This window comes from Punctularia strigosozonata, assembly GCF_000264995.1.
Source record: "Punctularia strigosozonata HHB-11173 SS5 unplaced genomic scaffold PUNSTscaffold_2, whole genome shotgun sequence".
Taxonomy (NCBI): Eukaryota; Fungi; Basidiomycota; class Agaricomycetes; order Corticiales; family Punctulariaceae; genus Punctularia; species Punctularia strigosozonata.
Genome location: NW_006767434.1, coordinates 2,558,344 through 2,570,329, shown reverse-complemented (window position 1 = coordinate 2,570,329; position 11,986 = coordinate 2,558,344). Strand labels below are relative to the sequence as shown.

General features: G+C 55.0%; 5 protein-coding genes across 5 annotated transcripts; 4 read left to right on the top strand and 1 right to left on the bottom strand.

Moving 5' to 3' along the window:
• Nucleotides 1–69: 69 nt before the first annotated feature.
• Nucleotides 70–1,038, top strand: PUNSTDRAFT_50167 (pyridoxamine 5'-phosphate oxidase). Its single transcript, XM_007380466.1, has 2 exons — nt 70–716; nt 775–1,038. Exons 1-2 carry the CDS (start codon nt 124–126, stop codon nt 890–892), a joined length of 711 nt encoding a protein of 236 aa, XP_007380528.1. The 5' UTR covers nt 70–123; the 3' UTR covers nt 893–1,038.
• A 115-nt stretch (nt 1,039–1,153) lies between these two features.
• On the bottom strand, nt 1,154–2,420 carry MnP10l (manganese peroxidase; the record flags this gene model as incomplete). Its single annotated transcript, XM_007380465.1, has 3 exons — nt 1,154–2,063; nt 2,119–2,237; nt 2,292–2,420. The coding sequence occupies 3 exons, from the start codon at nt 2,418–2,420 to the stop codon at nt 1,154–1,156; spliced, it is 1,158 nt and encodes a 385-aa protein (XP_007380527.1).
• A 2,972-nt stretch (nt 2,421–5,392) lies between these two features.
• On the top strand, nt 5,393–5,799 carry PUNSTDRAFT_42403 (uncharacterized protein; the record flags this gene model as incomplete). The annotated part of the gene is made up of 2 exons (XM_007380464.1): nt 5,393–5,572; nt 5,614–5,799. 2 exons carry the CDS (start codon nt 5,393–5,395, stop codon nt 5,797–5,799), a joined length of 366 nt encoding a protein of 121 aa, XP_007380526.1.
• A 1,361-nt stretch (nt 5,800–7,160) lies between these two features.
• PUNSTDRAFT_118598 (uncharacterized protein) lies at nt 7,161–10,550 on the top strand. The gene is made up of 9 exons (XM_007380463.1): nt 7,161–7,556; nt 7,614–8,721; nt 8,770–9,261; nt 9,326–9,588; nt 9,645–9,698; nt 9,750–9,784; nt 9,840–9,963; nt 10,014–10,120; nt 10,168–10,550. The coding sequence occupies exons 1-9, from the start codon at nt 7,240–7,242 to the stop codon at nt 10,293–10,295; spliced, it is 2,628 nt and encodes an 875-aa protein (XP_007380525.1). The 5' UTR covers nt 7,161–7,239; the 3' UTR covers nt 10,296–10,550.
• Nucleotides 10,551–10,768: 218 nt separating this feature from the next.
• PUNSTDRAFT_141508 (2r-phospho-3-sulfolactate synthase coma) lies at nt 10,769–11,569 on the top strand (the record flags this gene model as incomplete). The annotated part of the gene is made up of 5 exons (XM_007380462.1): nt 10,769–10,939; nt 10,991–11,086; nt 11,140–11,230; nt 11,282–11,389; nt 11,443–11,569. The coding sequence occupies exons 1-5, from the start codon at nt 10,786–10,788 to the stop codon at nt 11,567–11,569; spliced, it is 576 nt and encodes a 191-aa protein (XP_007380524.1). The 5' UTR covers nt 10,769–10,785.
• Between the last annotated feature and the right edge of the window lie 417 nt (nt 11,570–11,986).

Genomic DNA, 11,986 nt, shown 5'->3' with positions numbered 1-11,986 from the left:
AGCCCCTGTCCGCGGCAGGTACGATTAGATGATGTCCTTACGATGATACGATCCTGCGCTCGACGGTTTGTGACTCGCGCTTCAACTGTCCCTCTCTTGTTTCAACACCAGCGAATGTTCAAAATGGATGTTGTAATATCCACCGCACCACCGCAGGCGGCGGCGAACACCATCCAGATCACATCTCATCACCAATACCTCGCGTCCGTTCCGCTCTCGCCTGTATCGGTGGCACCGTCTCCTCTAGACCAGTTTCACTCGTGGTTCATCGATGCCCAACCGTTAGTATCCGAGCCCGAGGCGATGGCGCTCACGACCTGCACGAGCGATGGAATCCCTTCAACTCGTTTCGTCTTGTTCAAGCAACTCGACGCTCGGGGTTTCGTGTTCTACACCAACTACACGTCTCGAAAGTCGAAGGAACTAGACTCCAACCCTCATGCTGCGTTAGCGTTCTATTGGAGGGAAGTCCATAGACAAGTTCGGATAGTAGGCCGGGCAGAGAAAGTGAGCAGGGAAGAGAGCGAAGCGTATTTTAAATCCCGGCCGATCGGCAGTCGTCTTGGTGCCTGGGCGAGTCAACAAAGCAAGGTGGTCGGAGAGGGAGAGGTGTCATCACGTTTGGACAAGGTTAAAACGCGTTTTGGAGCAGAGAGTGAAGAAAACGTCGAGGTGCCAACGCCCGAATTCTGGGGAGGATGGCGGATTGTACCAGAGTGCGTACCTCCAGCAGTCATGACGCTGTCGACGATGCTAACATTTTCCTGGATCTAGCGAAATCGAATTTTGGGCAGGGAGGCCTTCACGATTGCACGATCGCGTGCGGTATACGCGCGTTGAAGGATCATCGGACGATGCACCGCAGTGGAAGATTGAGAGGCTTGCGCCGTAAACGTGTCGACCTCACGCACCTAGCAAGGGGAAGTTCGAGCTATGGCAACCAGATCACAACATCAATATGTATCATTAACAAAATAATATTATAGCTAAGCCGATACAGCGTTAGCCATGCGCGACATACATGCCGACGGAAATAATATAATGTTCACGACTACGAATGTTCAAGGAAGGTTATACGTTAGCAGCATATCGCCACGGAAGAACGCCCGAATAAAAAGTCAAACGAATGAGTGAACGCTTGTAGCACATACGCTCAAGATGACGAGCCCGTGGCCGGACCGTCGAACTGCACGGAGGGGCAGAACTGGCCACCGTCCGGGCAATGAGGGATGAGCGTCTCAGTGGGGCCAGGGTCGGTGCCTAAGGCAGGGAAGGGCTTGTTACAGGTCAACTTGTCGAGATCATTCCTGGTCTTCGTGGCAGGGAACGTCGCGGGCTTCTTTACGGCGGGCTTGGGGACGGGAACGACCTCGGAGCAGTCGATGAGGTCGTTGCGGTTGTGACCGAGGACGGCGAGCTTAGCCATGGCCGCTCTGAAAGAGCTGCTCATGAAGTCTTGCTCGTTCACGAAGCCTTGCCAGAAGCAGGCAGTGCGCGGGTCACGCGCAAGCAAGAAGTCGGACTGAAGGCGCAGCTCCCCTGTATCGTTGCCCGAGTGCTTGGAGAGAGGGGAGGAGACTTCGCCCGTGTTATTGTTTGTCCCGGGGAAGTCTACGCCCTTCAAGAGCACCTCGAGGAAGATCTGGGTGTCGAAGGTGAAGGGCGTGGAATCAAACGGAGCTGCGTCGATCGTGGTGTCCACCTTGTCCGCGCGGGCGACGGAATGCGAAGAGAGGAGTGAGACGACCTCGAATGGCGAGAAATTGCCGGCGTCCTCAAAGCGTGCGAGTATTTTGTCGACGCTGTCCTGTGGTTCGGGAATGAGGCCATCAACCGCAGGAATGGTGTGGTTCGGTCGACCGGCCAAGAACTCGAGGCGCGGGGCACCGGGGCAGTTGCTGAGCGCGACCGCGCCGGCGAATTGAACGAGGTCACCAGCGCTGACCGGGTGCTTGGCGAGGAAAGGGATAAGGTTGTTGACGGAGTCGTCAATACCGTCGTTGGCGTGGAACTCAGGCTCAACGCGAGGGAAAAGCAACATTGAACCGTCCGCGCCTCCACCACTACGAGATGAGCCCGGTGAGCAGGACAAAAGCGGATATAAAGACGATAACTCACGCCTTAGGACCTTGCCTCTGGGAAATGGCAATCGCATCGTGGAAAGTCAAGCGGATGACCTCGTGAGCATCTTCGCCACACTCATTCTGGAAGACGGTTTGCTGAAGATCTTGCGCGAGCTATGAGGGGAATAATTATTCATGCGCAAACAGTACTGAAGTATGTCTGCTTACAGGAATGAAAGCGCAACACGCCTTGTTCGATACGTGGGTGCCGTCGGGGCATACGCCAGCTTGGTTGGCAGGAGCAGCGGAGGCGACCGCGGCGAGTATGACGAAAGCAAAGAAAGATGTGAACGCCATTGGAAAGTCTGAGAGAAAAGACTTGGCAAGGCGAATGCTGAACTAGAGAACCTGGGTGTTCTGAGGCTCCCAACTACTTGCATCCCCACGTTTTATACCTCCTCAAACCGCCGTCATCGCGAGGGATGGGAGCGACTCAGGGGACTGCGAGCATAGTTCCACCAATAACGAACGTCCGAATTTGCTGTTCCATATTGCCTGGAGCACGGCGGGAAGCATTGCCTCGTCAAGTTGCGCCGCCCAGAGATCCGTTCTCTGGAGGCGGACCGGGGATCACAGAAGTATGCCCGGTCCCGACGTCGGGATGAAGAAGCGTGGAGAAGAAGCACCGCCAGAGTGGTATCTCCCGACGCAACCAGATGTCAAAGGTGATGAGGCGCCGCCACCACTGTGCAGCAGAGGGGCGGGTACGACGAAACCTCCCACATTCGTCGACTTGCCCCGGAGTACTAGGCAGTGCTTGTAACAGCGTGAAGGCACATCACTGCGCTATTCCGTTCAGGACGCGGGAGTATGCGAGCAATGCCTCCTTCCGCTTTTACCTCCCAAAACCCGTTCGGAAAGGAGCATAAATGGCGGAAGGCAACAATGACACGATTGTCGCCGCCTGGAAATTCGTTGAATTTTCGACCAGGGAGCGTGAGTTGCATTTCCGCATTTCCATAGGTCGACGTAGGCAGAATCGGCGCGTCACCTCTGAGGGATCGTGTACGCAGTCGGGATCTCTGACATATTCTGGTCGTGCGTCGGAGAGGTACAGCAACGCATCAATGTCGGGTGGTTACATGCAGGATCTGCCGTTCGCCGGTTCGACCAGTCTGGGGTCCGCGCCGTCGTTGGGTTGCTATGCGCTTGTGCGGGTTGAAGCGCCCGTCTGTACAGTTCTCATAGGAGTCGTGTCACGGTGACGCAGAGACGATTCCAATTTGCCCCGTTTCGGTATCCGGAGGGTGGAATGCGGCATACAGGCTCGACCTGAATCCGAGTGTCGAAATGCAGCCGGCATTGGGAGCTTGAAGAATGCTGTGGTTAGCAGCAGCACGTCCGAGGGCCAATACTGTGAAGCATGTTGGCATCGCTAGCGCGGAAGTGGAAGGCCGGGGGCAGCTCGAATCCTGCGCGTCGATGTCGGACGAAACGAACGCCGAACACAAGTGACGATGTCAGTGAGAAGCTTGCTCGGGCCGGGCCGCTGACCGGCTCAGCCTGGGAGCGCGCGTCGGATGCGGAGCTTGGTCGTTACCACCACGAGCTGACCGTGGCATGCCCTACGGACGTGCTGCAGCTTCATTCTGTATCCTACAAATGATTTCGAGCGCCAATTCCCGACGAAAGAAGCAGAAATTCGGAGACGCTCGATACATCTCCGCTGTCGCTATGTGCCTGGCTTGGCTGTTCTCCGTAGTGATTCACGAACGTCTCATACGGGCTCGTAGGCTGTTCTCTCATAGATCACTTTTATCCGTATCCGCCAGCATCGGCCCAAGGATTGCTCGGGTGTCAAGACAAACGATTCAGTCCATGCGCACCGAAGCGATGTCATGCCATTTTGTCTGGGTATTAGTGCGCCAGTATCCAGCGGTTGCTCACGGCTACGCAGAATCCGCTCTCGAGGCGGGAACGAGCAGTGTCTGAGGGGCCGCAGCTGCGGCCTTCGGACCTCGTCATGGTGGTCGCCGGTTCGGACGCTGGCGATAACAACAATACGAACCTCGGGTTCTTGCATGTTTCGCAACCTTTTTTCTCCCCCCATGCCAGTTCAGAAGTTTACATACGTGGTTGCCCTCAATATTCTCGAAGACTTGGCGTCTTCAACATGCGAAGGAAACGTCGATTCTGCACTTATCGCATTTACCAACACTAGCCGCGAGGGGTCCATCGCTATCACAATGTCTGTTGGGAGCGTCCTGGCGTGCGCGGTCCACCGCACCATAGCACGACCCCATTTGACGACCCGATCATGGACGACTTCTGCGTAACCAGCTCGTACACCTCGCCGGCATCCCCGTCAAGACCAGTGCAACTGCGCGTGATCGGTTCAATAGCCTCTGGCGACCCTCCGCCTGGATTCGACGAAGACACGCCGGACAACGTGAGCTAACGAGATCATGACCGGCGCTCTGTTTCCTGTGCCCGCTTCGACGGTCCCAGGTCATTGCATGGCTTGCTTGGACGCGTGCGTCCGCAGCGAATACGCCTCTTTCGTGGACGAAGACGGTTCCGGGCCAAGCATCGTGGTCTTGACGTCGCAAGTAGCACCTTGGGCCGAACGCAGACTTGCTGGGGAAGATTACGGCGAGGTGATCTCATGTTGAACGCAGGAACTCTTTCTCATTCCCATCATCTCCTATCTCTGATTAGTGTGGGCGCAACGCAGATTGTTGTCAGTGGTTGAATACGCGTGGGCATCATCACAACAGGAAAAGATTTGGCGATACTAGGTCAACTTGATGATCCGGCACACGACGCTCGACATAGCTCATCATCGATACCAAATAGCCATGACCCCTACCTGTTTTCTGCCTGTACTGGATGGGCTGCATGACGTTGTCTCCCTCACGGATGCAGAATACGAGCCTGGAGGCTTCCGCGCCGCTTCTTCGGCAAGATACCCAAGTGGATACACGACTACCTTCAAGGAGTACTAGAATAGTCGGGTGCAGAGATGAAGACTAGTGGCGTACAGGCAGTGATGGCAGAGTTGGCCGTGCCTTCGGCCGTCGACACTGGGAACACAGCTGCACCACATGTCCATCGGTCGGTCACAATCTTCAGCTTACCGGGGAATCCAGCGGTCTGTGCGTGTCCTCGTTGATCTTGTACGTTCACAAGTGGCTTCGTCGACCATCGGAGCAGCCCTGGCGGGTTGACCTCGTCTCCTGCCAGAGGCGCATGAAACATCATCCTCCATGGTATGCTCGGCTCATCATTCTCCACGGCGAAATCCGAAGCCCATGTAGGATACGAACAGGATGACCGGTTCTTGTGCGTGCGGGCCATGCCTCTCCGCCTATTTGTTCCTGCTGCGCCTCACTTCACACGATCCGGAGGTCTACATGTTCAGGAGCGGCAGCGGTATCGTCGGCGGGCTCGCCTCGGCAAACATCTCGATGATGATCAAAGAGGGAGTTGTTCACGCCGGCGACTGGATGGTATGTCTTCCGGTGCAGAATGATGTGTCCTTCGCTCACAGAAATATCTGGTCGTTTTCATTGGAGGACAAGAAGCCGGCATCCACTGGAAGAATCTCACAATCGGGTCCGAGCCGTGGCGAGCCGTGTACGGTAATGGGGACGGGCCGGTACTTGCCATGCATAAGCACGTCATTCCTGAACGAAGGGCGCGAGGCACCCGCAGCCGTCTTTCATGCGCGACCTGAGGAAGCCCGCGGTTCGGTGGTCGATGGAAAGCCTCGAGAACCAGGCACACCTCGCACACCTCTGGTTCTTACGTTCTCCGTGTTCACAACGCAATCCAGAACGTTGAGTTGTTGTTGTTGGGAGAGTCTGCGCCTGCGTTTACTCAATAAACCCTACATATAGTTGGGGCGAGAAAGTCTACGATGACACGAGGTTGGCGCGCGTCGATGAATATTATTTCGTCTAAATGACCGTCGCCAGGGTGCAAGTTGCCTAGGCCTAGTCGATCACTCTGCTTATTGTTTTCATGCATGTGCGTCGTGTCCTCGCCACAAATCGTCGCCACGACGAGGCGATGTTAATGGTAATTCGATGAGTGCCAAAATACATGAAGTCGTACGATGTCTTCGTCAGGACAGGTTCCGGGTCCTCCGGGTATCTCTCTAGCGTATGTCCGACAAGCTCGAGGATCGAAGTCGAGGAGAACTCCAGAGGCGATGCCCAAGATCCAAACCCGGGTGACATTCACGAGGAGATCGAGCGCATAAAGAGCGACTGCCCGAAGGCGTTTGGCCGTCGTTGCGAGCGCTATCCGGTGCTTGCGATCTTCCGGTTGGAGACGAGTGATGTCAGCTTCCTTCTTACATAGCCCAGTAGTAACTACTGGACACTCACGATAATCGAAGTACGGTATACCAACAGTTCCGTGTGTCTTTTGTATAGGTCATATGAGCGGGAATCTGCTGATGCGCATGATTTACCGCCAAAGAAGCAGCAAGCGCATACCTAAAACTGGTCGGGGTTGCACTCCGTGACTTCGATAACTGGTCGCATCGGTTTGTGCCGTAGGGATCTAGGAAATTCTACTCTTGGTTGTTACGCAACCCCTTTACGCGACGGTCGAAGCTGCCTAGCTCGCGGTTGGATCGAAACCGAGAGCGCATAAAATGGCGCTTCGATGGTCGACGCGATCCTCGATGTCACATAACGAAGTGGTGTTCATGATTGAAAGTGATGTCGGTACGAGTAAGTAGATCCTGACTGAGCCAGATTCGAATTTGAATTCAGAAGCGTTGAGCGGTGCAATTGGCAACGTTGCGTGAACTTGCAATCGGGGATCCAGCACGGGCGGTCCTGCGACGTCCAGCCAGACGAGGTTCGACTATGCATTGTCATCAAGACGTTCAGGCATGTTACGTTGACTTGACGATATCGCCAGAAATGCTTATGGCGATGGCCCCCTCAGGTTCGACGTCAAGCGCTGGCGGTCTTCCAGGGCTAAGCTCGAAAAGGACACTTCCATGCAAGAACGCAGGAGAAAGCTTCGATTGGTTGCCAGCAGGCAGGCCTGGCCGAAGATAACAGCAGAAAGGGGGGCGGCATTGTGCTAACGAGGTCGCACGCACGTATGACGCCGCTGCACTTAAACCGCGTAGCCACGCCGCCACGGCCACTGAACCATGTCCCAATTGCACCCGTACCCGCACGCGCGTCATCCCCAGCCCCAGTCCTACGCCTCGTCCGCCGTCGTCGCTGCCCAGCAAGGCGAGCTCGACACCAGCTGGTTCGTCCCCGAACACCACCATCCGGCCACCTCGCTCGGTCCCGCAGGATACGTCCCACCCGCAGCGGATGCTTCGCAGAGCTATGGCAGGCAGCAGGCGCCCAGCAAACCTCGCAAGAAGAAGATAAGGGAGCGCATCGCCTTGGACGACAGTCAGCCACCGACGACGCAAGGGAAACCTCGCCAACGAGTGTTCCTAGCGTGCGTGCAATGGTGAGTCACCGTGGGGATGGTTGACCGAGGGGTGTGCGCTCATCGACACCCTGCCAGCCGCAACCGCAAGGTTCGCTGCGACGGTGCTCGACCGAATTGCTATAACTGCTCAAAGCGCGCTGCGGAGAGGGAGAAAGCACACGAGGAGCCCGAGCCCGAGTGCTCGTACGACGCCGTCCCGAAACGTCGTGGACCGGATCGAGACCCCGGAGCGAGGCAGCGCGTAAGCAGAAGCGAGGGCGAACCTGGTCCAGTGCGCAGAAGACGACGCAAGCCGGAGGACAAGACACCGTACCAGAAAGACGGACAGTCATTATCCCCACCAGTCGGTGAACCCGCGCCCATCATCCGACCTCCATCGCCGCCTCGGCTGCATGTCACGATCCCATCTCCCCCAGCGCCGAGGTCGGCGTACGCTGCGCCACTGTCGGCGTTATCCTCGTCGACATCTCCTCCGTCTACGCTCGCCACCTTATCCTCGTCAACCCTGTCGATGGCTTCGGCTACATCAACAACAACGTCGTACGGGCGAACCCCGAACACGCAGACTTTGCCATCGGTCCTGACAAGTGACCGCGGACCTATACAGGCTACCGGGCATGTGTACTATCCTCCTTTCGTCGTCGGTTACGGCCTTCCTGGGGTGCCTGGTGCGAAGCTGTACGACGAGGAAGACGACGCAAGCCAGGATAGCTATACAGGCTATGTTACCCAGCCGGCCGATATATCTGGCATAGCATTCGACCCGTCGCTCAACTTCGCACGGAAGACGTGGTGGGACGCCCTCGTCGAGCTCTACTACGCGCCAGAACAGTTCCGTCGTGTCCCTGGTCTGCCGATGATGACGGCCTCTCAACGTAATGCCGCAGCGACGGAGATCACGATGGATCTGCGATTCATATTCAGATCCTCCAATTACTGGTTCTCGTTCCTGCATGTTCCGCGCTTCTTCGCTGCCTATTTCGATTCGAGCTCCCGAGCCTTCATGCAGCCGAGCTTGATACTGAGTTTACTCGCGGTTTCTACCCTCATCCAAAGCTCGGAGATCCGCAAAGGACGGCAAGGTCGAGAGAAAGCGTTGCGCCTGAGGGAAGAAGCCCAGGGTGCACTAGAGGCAAGCATCAATGCTGGATGGCTGGACGTATCGCTCGTCCAGGCCGCCTGGGTATGCAAACCCGTCCATTCTTTGGACTTCTGCTCATGTTCTTCCTAGCTGATAGCCATGTTTGAATCGTGCCCGCACCCGTGGGGGACGAAAGAGCGTGCCGCTTCGGCTATGAAGGTGCTGGACGGCCTGATTCGGACACTTGCACTCACCTCCGTGGATATCGACGCTGTACAGCAACAGACCCAACAGCGGCAACACATCGCTTCTCCCATTGCATCGCAAAGGAATATTCAACACCAATTGTCACCTCACGCGCGGTCCCTAGCGACGCCGTTGCGTCCTGTAACGGTAGCAGCTACGCGTGGGTGCAGATGCGCCGTTCTGACTCTCGGCGCGAATTGGGAAGGCGCACGAGAGCATACTCCTTTGTGGCTTAACACGCCGGCGTGGGATTCGCGTTGGTCCGAGTCCGAGATACGTCGCGAGGAGTGCAGACGGATTTGTTGGACGTCGGCGACGCTCACTGCATCCCATGCTAGCTTCGAGCACGCGAGTCGTTTCAGGAGCTCGGACCTCTTCATGGCGGACCCAGCCAATGTGCGTATTATACGCATATTCATTACTCGATTGTCCGTTGACACTTACGTAATTGTGAATACAGTTTGCCGTGATGTTCTCGGGAGAGTCGTTGCAACCCTACGGCGATCAAGGGCCGGACACAATATGGGCGCTATCAGATCGTGCTAGTCTGCTCTGGAGCCAATGCGTACGTCGAAGGGGTGACACGTCTATGTCGGACACAGAGAAGGCGCAATACGCTATGAGCACCTGGTTGGAGACCGAAGCCATCGAGGAGGCGCTGAATAGACACACCTGTGAAATTGAGAAGTCATCCATGTATCACGCTCGCGAAATCCTGTTCAAGTAAGGGCGCACAGCCTCACCCCCACTGCGCTTACCCACTGATTCATTACCTTCAGCACTCGGATGTGCATATCATACGATTATCAACGTTTCATCCCGCAAGTGTTCAGGTATGTATCTTATCTTTACTGCACACAGTTGCTGATTTCGCGAACGTTCAGTGGTTTTGCTCCACGCGCGAAAGCACAAGAATGGCGTAAGTCTTCGTTCTCGAAGCTCGCGTGTTCCTTGTTTGCTGATCAGCTCCCTAGTCTCACGCCAGGTCGTCGTGTCGAAGAACGTCGTGTTCAATCTACATCAAGTGACGGGATTCGCGTCTTCTGCCCTCGCCCTCCGCCCTTTCTTCGTGTACTGGTTTATAGGCCAGGTTTCTCGGTAAGCCCCTCGGTGGCCACATAGTACGCATTTCATTAACAATATCGCAGCGCATTGACGCTATGGTCGTACGATCACTCCCTCTTGGTTGCGCTAGAGGTCTGCAAAGGTATGCTGGAGCCTATCGAGTATCTGTATGCTCTATTCCCCTCTCCAAGTAAGTCGGTCTCTGCACTTCGGCGTCGCACGATTGACGAGTTGCAGTCCTTCGCAGACGGATGGAGACTATCAAACAGCAAACCATCAACGCTTGCGTAGCCGCGGGCGTGACTCCACCTTCACCCGTGGATCTTAGCAAGCTGATTCCTGGTTATCGCGTTCCAGGTCCGTGAAGGATGCGTGGATCGATCTCCTATCACGCGTACCTCCGTTCTCTGTCGTGCCATACCTCATCACCTCGTCGGCAACTTTTTTGTCGTACGTTGATGGTTACTCCGCCCAGCCTATCTACCGATATCTTTCCCCCATCCCCTCGTTCATCATCGGCTTCTCATACACGCATTTCAACATTTATTTCTTCACCTCAATAGAGTCATGTGACCTCATCGATGTATATGTGTACGCGCATTCCTTTTGGACAATCATTCTATCATACCTCATGCAGCCTCATGCAACGGCAATCGACAATATTCCCTCCGTGATAAATTTGACCGATTCTCGGGATCCGGATGAAAGGAATTCGCAGAGGATATCCTAGGACCCGCAGACTTGAGCCACGAAACGTCAATGTGTTGCGTCACCGTGCACCACAGCTGCTGTGGGTATGCGTGCCAGTGTCGGCGCCGTCGAGCACACTTATCGTTGGAACACGACAGTGACAACATGCTGAGAGCTCTCGGAAAGCAAACTAGCGTGATTGCCCGAGTTCGCGCCTTCAGTACGACGACCCCGACGCTCACGACGCCTGCTACCCCCTTTTCGTTCTTGCCGGCCAATTCTTTGGCTCTGAAACCAAAGAATGCGGGAACGGGCCTCAGTACGTGATCGACTATTCCTACACATCATGCTCTCTCTGACGTCTCCATAGGCATGAAATCGCGCGAGTCTGGCATCACCGAGATTCGGGGTCCTTACTACGCGCCCGTCACAAAGACATACTTAGACGAACTCCTCGGCGACTGGGGTTGGTTGGACAGCTGCGTATGGGCAGGAGCGGTGACTGAGCTAATACTACAGGCGAATATGTTGACGGTGTCAAATTTGCTGGAGGTGCATTTAGTCTCATGCCGGAAGACCGACTGAAAGCGCTTATAGATGTAGCACACAAGTAAGTATCCGAAATCTGAGGCATACATATTACTTACGATGTTTTATGCAGACACGATACGTATGTGTCTACTGGCGGCTACATCGAACGCGTGCTAGCAGCATCCGCTGGGAACAATAATGTTGTCGAAAAATACGTGAAAACGTGCCGCGACATGGGGTATAAGGTCTTTATTGCATGTGGGGGATTCCATTAACCCCATATGTATGCAGATTTGACGTCGTTGAACTTTCATCTGGCTTCTTGTCGATTCCGACGAAGGATTGGGCCGAGTTGATAGCTCTCGTCACCAAGTATGGCATGAAGGCTAAACCTGAGGTCGGGATCCAGTTGTCATGAACGCTTAGTAATGACACGCAGAATAGAGTAGAACCTTGTAGAAGGCGCTGGAATACGCCTGAAGGTTCTAGGACTTGTAGTGACTCAGGTTATGACTCGACTGTGACTCATAAGGAACATTGTAGAATAGTATAGAACGTTATGGTAGGTACTGGAAGGTTCTAGTACAGTACTTGTATAGTAGTATATAAGACGCTAGCTGAAGTCGATGGACTTCAGCTCGTCCATCTGTTATACACGCCCTTAGCGCTATAACGATTGACGGTTCGGTTACGGCCTTTTAGACTTAAGAACTAAGACACCGCTACCTACAACAACCCACCACACTCGACCTAGTGCGTCTAGAGTCCGAACTCTCACGCCTAAGTCACACGACACAGCCTAGACTACAACGACAGACTTTACGCCAAGTCTAAC

Bases quoted from the DNA above. Each gene is read 5' to 3' on its own strand.
- PUNSTDRAFT_50167 (XM_007380466.1), top strand. From the start codon at position 124: ATGGATGTTGTAATATCCACCGCACCACCGCAGGCGGCGGCGAACACC. The intron at 717-774 runs GTGCGTACCTCC...TCCTGGATCTAG, and splicing joins GGATGGCGGATTGTACCAGA to CGAAATCGAATTTTGGGCAG.
- PUNSTDRAFT_118598 (XM_007380463.1), top strand. From the start codon at position 7,240: ATGTCCCAATTGCACCCGTACCCGCACGCGCGTCATCCCCAGCCCCAG. The intron at 7,557-7,613 runs GTGAGTCACCGT...ACACCCTGCCAG, and splicing joins TTCCTAGCGTGCGTGCAATG to CCGCAACCGCAAGGTTCGCT. The intron at 8,722-8,769 runs GTATGCAAACCC...TGTTCTTCCTAG, and splicing joins CGCTCGTCCAGGCCGCCTGG to CTGATAGCCATGTTTGAATC.